This window comes from Myotis daubentonii, chromosome 6 (genome assembly GCF_963259705.1).
Source record: "Myotis daubentonii chromosome 6, mMyoDau2.1, whole genome shotgun sequence".
NCBI classification, from domain to species: Eukaryota; Metazoa; Chordata; class Mammalia; order Chiroptera; family Vespertilionidae; genus Myotis; species Myotis daubentonii.
This window is the reverse complement of record NC_081845.1, coordinates 72608307-72624305: the sequence shown is the minus strand read 5'-3', so window position 1 is coordinate 72624305 and position 15999 is coordinate 72608307. Positions and strand designations below refer to the sequence as shown.

The 15999-nt window shown below is 35.5% G+C and overlaps 1 protein-coding gene across 1 annotated transcript in view; it reads right to left on the bottom strand.

Moving 5' to 3' along the window:
* Positions 1-15999, bottom strand: part of KHDRBS2 (KH RNA binding domain containing, signal transduction associated 2) — a 503504-nt gene that overhangs the window by 415875 nt on the left and 71630 nt on the right. Inside the window, exon 2 of the mRNA XM_059701296.1 lies at positions 2074-2201. Coding sequence (XP_059557279.1) covers positions 2074-2201 — 128 coding nt within the window. The remainder of the gene's footprint in view (positions 1-2073; positions 2202-15999) is intronic.

Below are 15999 nucleotides of genomic sequence, written 5' to 3'. Positions count from 1 at the left end.
CCAGCCTCCTGCGGCCCCTTCCCCCAGCCAGCCAACCTCCCACAGAACCAAACCTCCATCCCCCTCCTACCGGCTCCAATCAGGACTGGATGAGATACCCCAATCGGCACCGATCACTGACCAGGCCAAGGGATCCCACCTGTGCACGAATTCATGCACTGGGCCTCTAGTCTAAATCAACAGCAATCTCTCTAAGTATCTCCATGTGTATCAAAACTATGTCTTTGAACAATTCATAACCTCCCAGGTACCTCATCCAAAATGAAAGTTTTATGTATTCTGTGATTTTCAAGTTTAGTCCAAGCTAAAGGATTCTGTGATTCTAAAGGTATAATAATTTGCTTCTGAGATAAATTATAAAAGTAAATCTCAAAAATTAGATGCCACAAAATACTTTATATTCAATAATAGTCTGATAAGTTTACATAGTGATAGATATTTTCTAGAATTAGTGGAATTATCATATTGTAAGGTATAAAATGTTGAATCACTATGTTGTACACCTGAAACTAATATAACCTATATAAGATTCATATCAACTATTTGTAAATTTTAAAAATTGAAAAATATTGTTCCAATATTAATTACTATGACTAAAATAAACTACTTTAATAGTCAGCATAAAATCACACATACTGTCACATGCAGAGCAATCTGAACTTGACATGCCTTCTACTACTTGACAACCTAATTTGGTCAAAGATATAAAGCTGAATTTTATTCAGAAGCAGACATTGAGTTTTTCACTGACTTTTTCATGTCCAGCGAATAGACAAGTGTTATTCTGAGAAACAGTATCAATTTATATAATATTTAAGTGTATTATTTAAAGAAAAATCCTTGCACTCTAGACTATAATTACCTTGCACTCTAGACTATAATTACCCAATGGGGTAATTATGTTCTTTAATAAAAGATACAACTTTCTTAATACCCCCTATTTCTACCATATTTAATTATTATGTAAAAGTTTTCATTTATTTTTCTGACTTCTCAATTTAATTTAATATTTATTAAAACGTGATTATAAAGTAAATCTAATATAATTTAATGTGAAAGTATATCTATTGAATGCACCTTTCTTGCAATCTAGCTAAAAAAAAAAAAAAAAAGGAAGAAACAGACAAAAACTAAAAACTTTCATGCCTGAAAACTTCATTTGAAAGTTAAATTTCATGGTTTGGTAGACTGCAACAGTTTTATCCCTGTTTGAAATAATTATAAACATAACATTCCACTTAATTATATTTACTATAATGTATCACATTAGAAGGCAATTGGTAAAGTACAGCATCTATTTCTATAATCTTTATTATTAGAATAATTACATGGTCCTTGCTTCAGATTCACTCTTCAGAAAGTAAATTACCAGCTTGAATATTTGAGTTTCCATTTGTGGCTTACTTAACGCATTTTAAAAGAATCAAAACCTCTCTTTACCCATTGGAATTTATGAATATAACAATGAAATCATGCCATTGGTTGATATATTTTATAATCCTGAATCTGGTGATTTAAACCTCATATGACAAAATGTCTAGTAAAAAAGTACTTAGAAGAGAACAATATCATAATTATTTCTATGTAGTCTCCTGATTACGGAAGATTGATGGTTATAATCCAAGGATCTAATAAAGACTCTATTGCATCCCTGTATAAAATAATTTCCTTCTGATTGGCAAGTGTTACATATTTAGTACCATTCTAAATTCCACTCCTTTTTATAATAAGAATATACATTTTAACATGAACCAATCATGTTCCAACATGAACCAAAAATAATCAAATGAGTGTACATATTTAAACACTGAACTACTAGCATGTTAAATAAATTATTAAAATATCTAATGCTGCTTCCCACACTCACAGAACAAAAATGCTATTGGCTTCAGCTGACAATTATTCTCATCATGGTCCTTTTAAAAGTTTTCCTTTCTCTATATAAGTATCATATATTTGTGTACACCAATATAATGAAACTTTAAATATTTAGTTTATAAAAGTCAATGAATAAAATATCCTCTTGTTTTATTTTTTCTGAATTTTATGAGACCAAAGCATGCAATGCAATACCTTTGGATATTGTTTCACAGGGATCAATACCCTTTCTGAGAGCTTTATGTTTTTGTTGCTGATGACATCAAGATATTTCTTTTCTTCATCATCCTTTTTTCCATCAGAACCTTGGAATTTTTCAATTTCTGAAAAAAAATCACAAGAAAACAACAATAAGTGAAATGGGAAGCCACTGTAAAATATGGTGGTTGTTATTACTTCCCTTCTTGAGACTGTGAAGAATCTTGATAAAAGGGCTGAAACAGCACCATGTTAACAGCTACATGAATGCTGCAACTGATGTAAAAGGACCCCTGCCAATCAAAACTAAAATGGGATAATTGAAGATCTGTCTTCTATGAATTAATAACTTCCCTAGAAGCAATGGGTATAATTAAATATACTTTGAAATTATATGTTTTATTTTTACTTAGAATTACTCCTAAGAAAAAAGTAACTGAAAATAGTAATTATCCATTATCTAAGATAGGGTAGTAAAGATAAATAGCATGTTATTTTATATTCTAATCAAACTTAAAGGCAATTACCAAGGAGATCACAGAAAAGTCACATAAAGGATTAAATATGTAAATACTATCATTCACATTCATCAACCTGAAATTGTCTGTCTGCATGTTTAAGAGGAATTACTAATTTTGCCCTATGGCAATGTTCCCAAAATGAATATTTTTGAGCAAATGTACACGATTTATACATTGCTTCTTTTAAAAATTAATGTATTCCACAAAAACTTTTAAACCTCTACTGTGGGTATCACAGCTAGAACAGAAAACAAGAAAATGTGTCTGCTTTTATGAAATCTATGCTCTGATAGGGCAAATGAACAATTAGAAAATGAATATATGTACACATGCATATTTATATATGGGCATAAAGAATAAATACAACAAAGCTATTAAAAATATAAAGGGAAGTTAAGTCAAGGAGTGGGGTTATTACTTTAGATTTATAGGATTGAGATGAGCAGAACCCTAAATAATGAGAAAAATAAAGTCAGGAGAGATTGGAAATCAAGTTTTATAGTCGGCTGGAGAAACAGCCTGACTTACTCTGAGGAAAGATTATGTAAGACCTTGTAGACAAGTGAGATTTTCTGCTTTTTATTGTGAATAATGGAAAGCCATTGGGTGGTTTTGGTAAAGGAAGGAGGAAGCCATACTTGATTTTTACTTGTAAAGATAACACCAGATGTAATATGCAAAACCCATCATAGCCAGGAGCAAGCAATCAAGAAAACCAACTTTTATTTGTCTAGCTGAGAAATGATGGTGAATTATTCTAAAATAATAGAAATGAAATGGTGAGAAGAATGTATATAGCTAGAATCACTTCATAGAATTCACTATGTAAAATCAATGTTTTGAAGAATTCTTGGAAAATTCATTTCCCTTATTTATTTTATGATTATTGGACAGTTATTATTAGCATAAAGTCACCTATAAACATTTATGTTCTCCTTGCTTTTGGTCAATTGTACTTTTTCAAAGCACTCCCTAATTAAAATATGAATAGGTCAGTTTTTTAGTTTTCTTATAGATGAAACAACCTCCTATTTCTGTTATTTTTGAGACAAATAAGTGATGATAGTTTTTAGAGAGAGAAATTAATTCATATTAAGTTATATTGCATGTTTAACAATTATGGTTAAAGGGCTGACTACTTCTGCAGTTAGGAGAGATACTACATTATAAAACAGCTTTGTTTTTTGTTATTTAATTTTTAATTAACATCTTTCCCAAAGTACTTTCATATAGCATATGTAAAATCCCTACAACATTCCAGGTAGTAATCTTACAGCATATTATTTATTTGATCCATGAGAAATTTAAAAAAAAGTTTAAGTAAGATTACATTTCTTACCAGATAATGCCTGAATGAATGCCACACTGCATAGTTTGTGTAAAGTCATTTTATACTTTTTCAGTTAGATGCTATAATCTTCCTAAAAACAATCATCTTACACTGAGCTATCTGAAAAGAAGTTATTTGTATGTCTATAATATCTCCTTACTATGATGGCATCAGATTCTTACTTTTGTACTCCAGAGTATTAACAAGTCACTTTGACTGTTTTTTTTAAAACAAGAAGCACTCTCTATTTAAGAATTTCAATCCATTATATAATTATTACATACAAAACCCTGACAACTGAAAAAAGAAAGAAAATTCATTATGTCTTCTGATACTGACAATAAACTTTTGATCACTGTCCTTTAGGTACATGCACCTACATAACATTGTACTTCCTAGATCGCTAGGGTAATTATAACAGTTCACACTGAAGAAGCTGGCTCAATTCCCAATCTCTTAAATGTATAGCTTCCCCCTTGTCACTCTGTTATAAAAATAAATTGATATGTCTGATATTATTTGCTTTCTACAAAACTACCTTAGACATTTTTAGATTTTGAAATTTGATCAATTTTTGATTAATAACTTTTCCATCAAGAAATAGAGCTGAATGAAGTAACATGTCCACTGCTTTTTCTGTTCAATTTCATACATTCCTTTCAAAATGTTTGATATTTCTTTTGCCCTTCTTATAGTTTTGGGGAGATGTCTGTCCATACATATATATCTACACAACTAATAGCTCAGTAATCGCATTTGTAAACAACACAGTCACAGAACAGTGTATGCCAAGCTTGCCTAGCTTTAAAACCAGTGAAAATGATGTATACATCATCTTTATTTTTTAAATGTTTACTGTAAAGTAATTCTTTTTTATTTCATAATTAATGCATGCTCACTGTGGAACATTTAGACAACATAGGTATCCATAAAAATTGCAAGGCACCCATTATCATTCAGCACTAACTGAATAGTTTTGGGTAGAAGTGTTAAATCATTTTTATACTTGTTTATATAGTCTGTTTAAAATTGGCTGCTATATTATTGAGAAAGCATATTCAATACATTAAGGTAGGACAACTATCTTCTTTTAAAAATGTTAAACTACATAGATTTTACAAGACAGGCACTTTTACCAGCTCAGCCACAGGACCACTCAGAGATTTTAGTATTTTCTGTTCTGCTTTCACTATTGGTCCCTTACTGTATATGTTTATTCAAGAATTTATTTTAGCATTCATTGACTTATTTGTAGTGGTTATCCCCACAATACTAGGATCATGTGATTACACAGTGTCAACCTTTGGTCATGCTGGTCATTCACCTTGCAATTCACCCAATGGGTAAGTCAGATGCAAGCTATGTAAGAAGGTATTTTTTGTTGTGGTCAAAACACCTAACATTATTTACCATCTTAATTATTTTTAAGTATACAGTTCAGTAGTGTTAAGTATATTCACATTGTCATGCAACTGATCTTCCCAAACTGAAACTCTAGATGCATTAAACACTCACTTCCCCTCTCACTGTCCCCCAAGCCTTGGCAACCACCTTTTTTACTTTCTGTTTCTACAATTTTAATCACTTTAGATACTTCATATAAGTGAAATAAAACAGCATTTGTTCTTTTTGTGACTGGCTTATTTCACTTAGCATAATGTCCCTGAGGTTCATCCATGTTGTAGCATGTGGTAGAATTTCCTCCTTCGTAAAATCTGCATAATGCTCCCTTTTATATACCACATTTTCTTTATCCATTCATCTCTCAATGGACATTTGGGTTGTTTCCACCTCCTAGCTATTATGAATAATTCTTCAGTGAACATGGGTATGCAAATATCTCTTCAAGATCCTGCTTTAATTATTTGGATATACACCCAGAATTAGATGGCTGGGTCATATGGTAATTACATTTTTTTTACTTTTTGAGGAATCTCTACACTGTTTTCCAAATGACTGTATATTTTGTTAATATATTTTTATTGATTTTTTACAGAGAGGAAGGGACAGGTATAGAGAGTTAGAAACATCAATGAGAGAGAAACATCGATCAGCTGCCTCCTGCACACCCTCTATTGGGGATGTGCCTGCAACCAAGGTACATGCCCTTGACCGGAATCGAACCTGGGACCCTTCAGTCCGCAGGCCAACGCTCTATCCACTGAGCCAAACCAGTTAGGGCATGACTGTATATTTTTAATCAGGATTTGTGAATATTATATGAAAAGGGCTTATATCCTCTGTTGTTGGGCAAAATGTTAGATATAAATCAGTAAAATATCTTTTACCCATACTAGATCCATCTTGAAGTGAAAAAGGTGTGTGAGGATTTCTTTAGAATATGTACATAAAAGAAGAGTTGTGGTTCATAAATTATGCATAAACTTAATTTGACAAAGTTCTGCTACTTTGTTCTACAAAATATATCAGGCACATTCCACAGAATGGAAGTGTTTCTATGACTTCCATTTTCCTTCAATGGCTTAATTTTTGAATCTCACCTACTTCTCTTATAGAAACAAGAAAGAGCACCTAGGATAATAAAAGAACAACAACAACAAAAAACTGAATTCTGAAAACATCCCCACAATCCAGGTATTCTAGAAGAACCCTATAATAAAAGTGAGTTTCTCAAAACACTGAAAATAGTAGGAACTCTGCTGGGTCCTATGTGGAAAAGCAATTATGGGAAGATCATGGATGAATAAAAATGAAAATTCCAACCCTAGCTGGTTTGGCTCAGCCTATGGACTGAAGGGTTCCAGGTTCAACTCTGGTCAATGGCACATGCCTGGGTTGAGATCTCAATCCCTGGTGGGGGGCATGCAAGAAGCAGCCAGTCAATAATTCCCTCTCATCATTGATGTTTCTATCTCTGTCTTCCTCTACCTTCCTCTCTAAAATCAGTAAAAATATACTTTTTTAAAAAATAAAATTCCAAAGAAGACACACAAATGGGAAATAAGCATATGGAGAGATACTCAAGATCACTAATCATAAGAGAAATTCAAATTTCAAACACTTATTTTTCAAAAGGAGAAATTACCTCTCACCAAGATATGTATAACTGGAGTTCCTAGAAGATGAAAATGAAAACAGTAAAAATAAGAAAAAAATTAAAACGTATAAAAGAAGAAATTGTTTCATAAAACTACTATCTAATACCATAACATGAATTTAGAAGTATGACTAGTTCAGTGTTATGAACTAAGGGAGAGAGAGAGGCAGAAGGAGGAGAGAGAAGTTTAGTAATGAAAACTGCATTTTGACCCTTGGATTTGGCAAGAGAAGGATGCTGGTGATCTTTCTAATAAGGAGTTCAGTCACTGGGCGTACATTTAGGAGAGAATAGGTGGAGAAGATGTGTATCAAGTAAATATGAAGCTTCCACCTACTGCTACTCTGGTTCATTGCCTTCCTAAACCCTGTTCTAACCTCCTTGAGACCTACCTGTACTGCAGGTCCTTTAATTTGATAACATTTTTTCCCCTTCCTTTCTAACTTAGGACCTAAATCACTGTCTTTGAGTTGACCTGAATTAAGCACACCTTCAGTTGAATTTATCCACTCTCACAATCCGCATCTACCATCTTCCATCTTTTCCGACATCAAGCCCAAACAACCTTCCTGAGTTTTAAATCTCTTCAATGTCTTACTCTTGCATATCCACTCTAAAATTTCCAAGACATATGAAACTCATACACCTCAAAGTGAATTCATCTTAACTCTAAAGACTATCCTCGCCCTGTATTCCTTTCCACCACATTATTCCTAGTCACCCAAAATCAAGAACACAAATCTTGAGCCTTAGTACTCCCTGGTCCTCACCATTCTACATGCAGTAGTCTTCAAGTCATACTGATTCCATCTTTGCAGCTCCTCTCAAATCCAGCTTCTCCCTGCAGCTGCTCTGCCACTGCTCCCTCCCCTTTGCCATCATTTTCACCAATGGCAGGAGCCACAGTTTCCCTGAAGACCCATGCACAACTTGTCTTTCACATCCAAGCTGTCTTTGTAAACACAGACTTGAGCATTGCATATTTCTCTTTGCTACTGGAATGTGGTATTTGAGTTTTGTTTATTTCCTGGTTATACTGAACATTAGAATTTCCTTTGTTGAATGAACGAGTGTGGCTATTCTGACACTTACCTGTTTCTCATTACCTGAAGGTGAAATTCTTGATTTTTTTCCTGCCACTAAAAATTGATCAACCATTCCGTTACTGTCTCTTGCCACATTCTAGTTTATTTTTTGACATCCTGAGGGAAAAATTGCATTCTATCCTCACACACACCCTAGCAAACCATGTGCTTTGAGAGTCTCAGGCTTTGCTTATGATCTTTTCTTCTTCCTCTAACCAATAAAGGATAACTCTTTCTTTAATGCAGGCCCTGCTCATTTTGCATGCTTACCCCATCCCAGGCTTCCCTTACCACTTTGTAGTTTTAAAATACAGCACTTGCGTCACTTCGTAATGTGCCATTTACAAGTGTTTTCTCATTAAACTGTGACTTCTAGAGGTCAGAGACCACATCACACTTTTTTTTTTTTTTTTTTTTTTTTTTACTCCAAGCACTCATTACACACTTACCATCAGGCCTAATCATGAAATTGTCTGTTCAAATAAATTTTTCTAAAAAACTGTCTCTTGTTTTTTAATTGAAAAAAGAAACAAACAGACTATATGTGAATTCCAATATGAAGATCTTTAGATTGTTGTTTACATAAGAAAACATATATTTATTTCTATGACACATTTTAAAATTCATATATATTTCCACAAAATGCAATACAACATTTTTATAATCTGGATTAGTTTTAATTTCATGTACATGTTTTGAAAACCATAAAGAAAATGAGAGTGACCTCTGAAAGAGGCAGTAAGTGTTCAAAGAAACTTTTTTTTTGTACAACCTCATTGTTTAGTGGTCATTAAGTGACATTTTTTTGCATTTTTATAACCAAACTAGAGGCCTGGTGCACAAAAATTTGTGCCCTCGGTGGGGAGGGAGGGTCCCACAGCCCGGCCTGTGCCCTCTCGCAGTCTGGGACCCCTCGGGAGATAACGACCTGCTGGCTTAGGCCTGCTCCCGGGTGGCAGAGGGCGGGCCCAATCCCTAGGTGCAGTCCCTGGTCGGGCTCAGAGCAGGGCCGATTGGGGAGTTGGGGCGCTGCCCGCTGTCATGCACAGAGCAGGGCGGATTGGGAGGTTGCGATACCACCCTCAGTCACGTTCAGGGTAGGGCCGATTGGGGGGTTGGGGCACCGCCCCCTGTCACACTCAAGGCAGGGTCGATGGGGAGGTTGCGGCGCCACCCCCTCTCACGCACAGAGCAGGGCCAATCAGGGGATTGGGGAGCTCCTCCCTATCAGGCACAGAGCAGGGCAGATAGGGAGGTTGTGGCCCCACCCCCTGTCACACACAGAGCCACAGGGCGATCAGGGGGTTTGGGCGCTGCCCCCTGTCTCGCTGATCCCGGTGCTGGGAGGCCTCTCGGCTCCGCTGATCCTGGTGCTGGGAGGCATATTACCCTTTTACTATATAGGATAGAGGCCTGGTGCATGGGGGGGACGGCTGGTTTGCCCTGAAGGGTGTCCTGGATCAGGATGGGGGTCCCCACTGGGGTGCCTGGCCAGCCTGGATGAGGGGATGATGGCTGTTTGCAGCTGGTCACACACCCTTCAGTGTGGGGGCCCCACTGGGGTGCCTGGCCAGTCTGGGTGAGGGGCTGAGGGCTGTTTACAGGCTGGTGGGTGACTGAAGCTCCCAACTGCTCCTTTTTTTTCTTTTTATTCTGGGCCAGCTTTAGCTCTGGCTCCAGCTCTGAGGCCTCTGCTGCTGAAGGCAGGTATCTGGTTTATTTGGATTCTATAATCAAAACACTGTATCAACTCCAGCTCTGAGATCCTGGTTCTCTGAAAGCAGGTTTCTGGGGTTTTGTTTAGCTACTATATTTGTAACAATGTTTCTTAAACTGCAAGCTCAGAGGCCGGCAAGGCAGGCGGGGAACCTTGGAGTCCTCTGTCACTGAAGCAAACAAGCCTCATGGTAGCTTCAAGCTGCCTGGCTGCCGGCCGCCATCTTGGCTGGCAGTTAATTTGCATAGCTCGCTGATTAGCCAATGGGAAGGGTAGCGGATGTACGCTAATTACCATGTTTCTCTTTTATTAGATAGGCTATCTCTTATTACCTTTATGTTGTTTAACTGTAATTTTGGTTATATTTTAGGAAATTGGTTGACATGTCATGCATTATAATTTTTATGTAAAATGTTAGAAAATAATCTCTCAGCCTTTTTATTCAACTTATTCACTTTTTAAAAATGAATTACTACTGTTAAGCAGAAGCAGTCTTTAGTCATTACTAATTTATTTCTGAAATTCTCATACCCATATTAACCATATTTATTTCTAGAGCATGAATAGAACATATATCCCACATTTATAAGAAAAAAAATAACTGAGAGATTTTACTTTTGCCAAAGATATCTTGAGATATACTATCTTAATACAAATAAAACAACACACAATGGGGGAAAGAGGGGGGCATATGTAATACTTTCAACAATAAAGTTTAAAAAAAGAAAACAAGAAAGAAAAACATTCAAAATCAGTAGCAGCTCAATCTTCATTGTCTAGGTTCAAATTAAAAGACCATGTTTGAGCAGACTTTTATTGTGATATTTATCTAAATCAGCATTCATTCTGCAGTTAAACTAATTTTATAGAAATACAATACCTCATGTGCTTGAATTTGTATTCATTTATTCTCAATCCTGTTCAAAAGCCTAATTGCATTAGGCATTCCTTGTGTTTAAAAATCAATTTTGCAGAATTGAATAAAGGTGAGCTATTACTAATTGAAGATAAAAATTCCTAATATGTCAACAGCATAAGGTGTTTAAATAGAATTGAGTGTGATCTTTTCATATAGGTGGAGCTACACAATATGTAACCTGTTGTGCCTGGATTCTTTCACTTACCATAATGTTTAAGGTTTATTTGTGCTGCAGCATGTACTGATACTATATTGCTCTTTAGGGTCAAATAATATTCCATTGTATGAATATATCTCATTTTGTTTATCCATTCATTACTTGATGGGCATTTGGGTTATTTCTACTTTTTAAAAATTAATTGTACCACCACCATTTGTTGAGAAACTAGTTGTTCCACATTGAATGTTCTTGAAACCCTTGTCAAAAATCAATTGACCATAATATAAAGGTATATTTCTATACTTCAAAAACTATCCCACTGATCTCTCTGTCTGACATAATGTTAATGCCATTGACATTCATATAGCTTTACAGTAAGTCTTGAGATCATTAAGTGTGAGTTTTCTAAATTTGCTTATTTTTTTCATGGCTGTTTTGGCTATAGATCCCTGGATGCCAATATAAATTTTATGTTTATTTTGCCAGTTTATGCAAGACAGCAGCTGGAATTTTGGCAGGCATTTCATTAAATATGTAGGTCAATATAGTGCCATCTTATCAGTATTTAGCCTTTAAAATCATAAAAATGTGATTCATTTCCTTTTATTTAGGTCTGCTTTGATGTCTTTCAACAATGTTTTGTGATTTTTCAGCATACAAGTCTTACAACTCCTTTTTAAAAACTCATTCCTAAGAATTTTATTATTTTTCGAAGCTATTGTAAATGAAATTATTTTTTATTTCATTTTTGGATCCTTCCCTGCTGATATAGAAATACAATTTATATTTGTATGATCTTTTATCCTGGAACTTTGCTATTTTTTAATTAGTTTTAAAATTTTGGCATGACTTCCTTAAGATTTTCTATATCAATTGCATTTTAACATTTACATTCTCTTAACAATCCATTAATCTGATTTCCCACCACATAGTCTTTGGAAGAGGGAGTAAAATCACAATATTCTTCTCCATCAGCTAAGTTTTTAATAAAATAAATTTAAGGAAGAAGCAATGCCTGTTTGCTCACCTTCTTGGCGCTGTGTTTTAACCAAAGTCACCTCTCCGAGAAAGGTTGAATCCCCAGGTAGGGATTTTCCCCTGAAGTTAGGGAGGGAATAAAACCCCTCAACTAAGTGCCAGGCGGGTAATTAATCCCTTTAACTACGAACAATCATGCTTAAACTACATAATCTTTTCTCCCTGGAATGGAGATAAGAAACGCCCTAACCTTTGTAATAGAGATTGATAGGATTGAATCAACTGGTATAAATACAGTTGTAACAAGACAGAAAGACTCACAACTCAGGAGACAGAATTCAGAAGACAGAACCTACACGGAGCCTAGAGACAGAAGAACTTTGCTGGCGAGAGCATGCCAGAGGATCCTGGACCGGGACTGGCCTCGGAGCCTAGAGACAGAGCCTAGGGGGAGAACATGGCAAGGGATCCTGGACTGAACCTGACTACAGAGATTGGCAGGAGAACCTGACTGGAACCTGGACACTGAACCTGACTGGAGAGCCTGGACAGAACCTGGCTGGAGAACCTAGCGAGGGAACATGGCTACAGAACCTCGCTGGAGATCCGAAGCAGAACCTCTCTGGAGATCCAGACCAGAACTTGGCTGGAGATCCGGGCTAGAGATCCTGGCTAGGCTGCTGATCAACTGAACGCTGTCTCCGTGTCCTTCCTTCTTCGCCGACTCCGTCCACACCTTTGGGGACCCCTGGACCTGCTGGGGTTGGACCCCGGCATGCCTGAATGAGAAATTTCTTAGTCACCAAACAAAACTCCCCTAGAAAAACAAACACATTTCTTATAAAGCAGAGCTAATTTTTTTATTGTAGTAAAATTAAATTAATACTGTGAAATAATGACAGCTCTCTGAGCTAAGGAATGTAAAAAAAGCCCTTGGGCATTGGACACTCAATAAATCTTCATTGAATGAATATAAAAATGAATGGGGTGTATAAAAATACATAAGGTATGCACAGTCCAACTAAGAAAAATCCATGACTTCTCATCCCCAGAAAAAGTCTCAGTGCAGACAAAATGGGCCCAGCGCTAATTCTTGGTGTAGACTGGAGAATAGGGACACTGAGCCCTATCTCTATTTCATATGAACAAATGGAGAAAAAATAAAAGGACTATTAGAAATTATTTTTTAATTTAAATTAATGATTTAAGTAGAAGCACTGACTTGTAAGTTGTTGTCTGTGTCTAAAAGGATTAAAACAGAGGCAGAATAAGAACTGGTCATGGACTCTATAAAGTGATTTTCCATTCATTTTGGAGTGGACGAAATGACCTCAAAGTTTCCTGTAGGATCTAAAATTCTATTAAAAAAAGAATGCAAGTCTCTAATAAAAAGAAAATGTTGCTTTTAGAAAACTGAATTTGGAACCTCTATCAAGACCAACTCCTACCATTTGCAGGACCTGGGATAGTAGTGCAAATAGAAACCCCTATACATAAGTCTAAATACTTAGAAGTTGTAAACCAAGTTCAGAAACTGTAAAATGTATCCTATTCTTCTTACTTTATAAATAGACCTTTTTACTTAATATTGGTATTGCTATTCATTACTTCTTAGTCAACATACTTCAATTAGGTAAATGGTCTGATAGAATTTAGATGTCTAGTACTTTTCCAAGTTCTATGCAAGAACATGGAATAGGAAGAGCCACATTCTCCGCTCTGTGTAGCACTGCTAAAGGCCATGCCTCCATTTGTGTGGATGTCCATTCCACACCACCAAATCCATCCCTGCAGACAGCCATGTCTTGGGATTCTTTCGCTCTGGGCCTACACATCTATAGTGTGGTCTGTCCATGGGAAGATGAACACCCAGACCAGATAGCCAAGTTTCAGTCATATATCCCCGGCACAAAGCATGCCTTGGAATCCTACAAGCCAAATACTCATACACTAGCAGTGAGGTCTGCTCTCAGAAAGATGGACCCGAGGAACATATTTAAATAGGCCCTAGAAGTGGGCTTGGGGCCAAATAGGCAGGGATTTTGAGTTTTCAGAAAATGTTCTAGAGACTGAGAGTGGGCATTCTGACTTTATATGGTCAAAACGAATTGACCCTACAAGGATCCTTGCCCCACGAGAAAGGCACAACCTGATAAGAACCATAAGGGGCTTCTGTAAGGCATAAAGCTCAGAGCAGGGGCCCCCTGGCCCAGGTCTAATAAGGATGGTAGCAGGTTGATGATAACCTGCTTAGACCTTACGCATTCCATCATGCAAGATAAAAATCACAACAATCAAAGAACTTCTACAATAATTAAAGCAACTATTTAAGCTTTTTATCTTATGGGAAAGAATCAGAACAGGGATTCAGAACAGGAACATTTCCCTCAAAAAGGGGGTATTAGATTATAATAAGTGAATTTGTCATATAAAGTTAATTTCAAGGTCCCCCTTGGATATGTAAGCAAATTTAACAGTCTTATGTTTTTCCCTAAAATTTAATCACAACCTGAGGCAAATGTGATAAAGATATGTATCATAATATCAAGGTAAAACTTGCAAACTCAATTGTGAACATAGATCAATCTGTATTTCTGAAAACCTGTATTTTACTGAGGAAACACTGTGGTACAATCAAATCAACATGAATTCTAACTGGTACATATACAATATATCATCAATCATTTACGGGAAGTGTTCTTTAAGATTACTCTAAGAGCACTGCTTCTGGAAATAATGGGTCCTGAAGGAGTTTACTCCTCTAGTAAGACACACATTTGCTAATTCAAGTATTTGTCACACTAAGCATTAAAAATGAGCTTTCCTGAGCTTGGTCTTTCCGACTAATAAACATGAAAGCCCTCTAGTGTGCTTAGTAGAGAAAAAGTCCATGAATTTATAAATACAGACTTTAATGTGGGGATAAAAATTCTAATCTTATGTAAACACATGAAAGAAGTTTATATTCAAAATAGAACAGAAAAGGTATAATTAAAATGTGGCAGACATTTGAAAGACATTTTGAAATTTGTAAGAAAGGGTTATGAATTTTTAAAGATGTTTCAAACAATTGTGTGCAGTTCACATTAAAATGTCCAAGATACTTGAAGACATCACATAAATGACATCTAGCTAATTCAAATAATAGAGAAAATGAACTACACAGGGGAAAATACATGCTTCTAACTAAAATATATTAATTTGAGAATTAAGCTTTCACTTTTGCTTTGGCCAAATACATTAGCAGAATAACATAGTCTACCCTATAACCTTAAACCATGAATCACTATTATAAAGGCATTTATGCATAATGCCTAGAGCTATTAGGGGAGAAAACTATTTTTATAAAAGATAGCTAATGTTCAGTTATGTAGATGTTTACACATTTCAAAGTTATATACTTTCATAAAATTAATGACACAAGGATATTTCAGGGGTGTGTAATTTGTCTCCTTGATTCTAGAAATGTTTTTTTATTGATATTCAAAAAGTCATCTTTAAATAACCTTTCGGGTAAAAAAATTCTATATAGTTGCTTAAAATGCACATGCAATACGTATTTGTTTTTTAAGATGTAATTTCCAAGCTATATGTGAAAATAACTTTATTTAAAAATAACTGGCACTAAATGTAGGGCTTGGGCTTACTTTAATTATACACTGTAATTAGTACACTCATTCCATTACAGTTGAAATAGTATTTTATAATAGTTATACCATTTCCAAAATTTTATAAACAGTGAGTAGGAATTTGGCTGTTACTTTTTCAGTAACTGTGTTCTGTTTCCCACACCAAAGTAATAATTGACTTCCTAATTCAATTTCATAATCTGTTGGTACGTCAAAATTAGAAACACAGCAACTCCCCTGACCTCATTTATCTCTTTACCCTTATATAGCTAAGACATTACTCAACCTTCCCAGCTTCATTTAAAAATATTTTCAGGATACAAATAATTATGTACATGCATATTCACATGCATATCCATATTCAAGTCTGAAATAATATGTATCCTATGTAATAGATATAATACACATATAAATAGATAGATGATTGATAGATACATAGATAGACATACAGATGCACAGACAGGGATGGATGGATGAATGGATGAATGGATGTGATTTTCCCCCCCACTGGCTTGCTGAGTGTAGC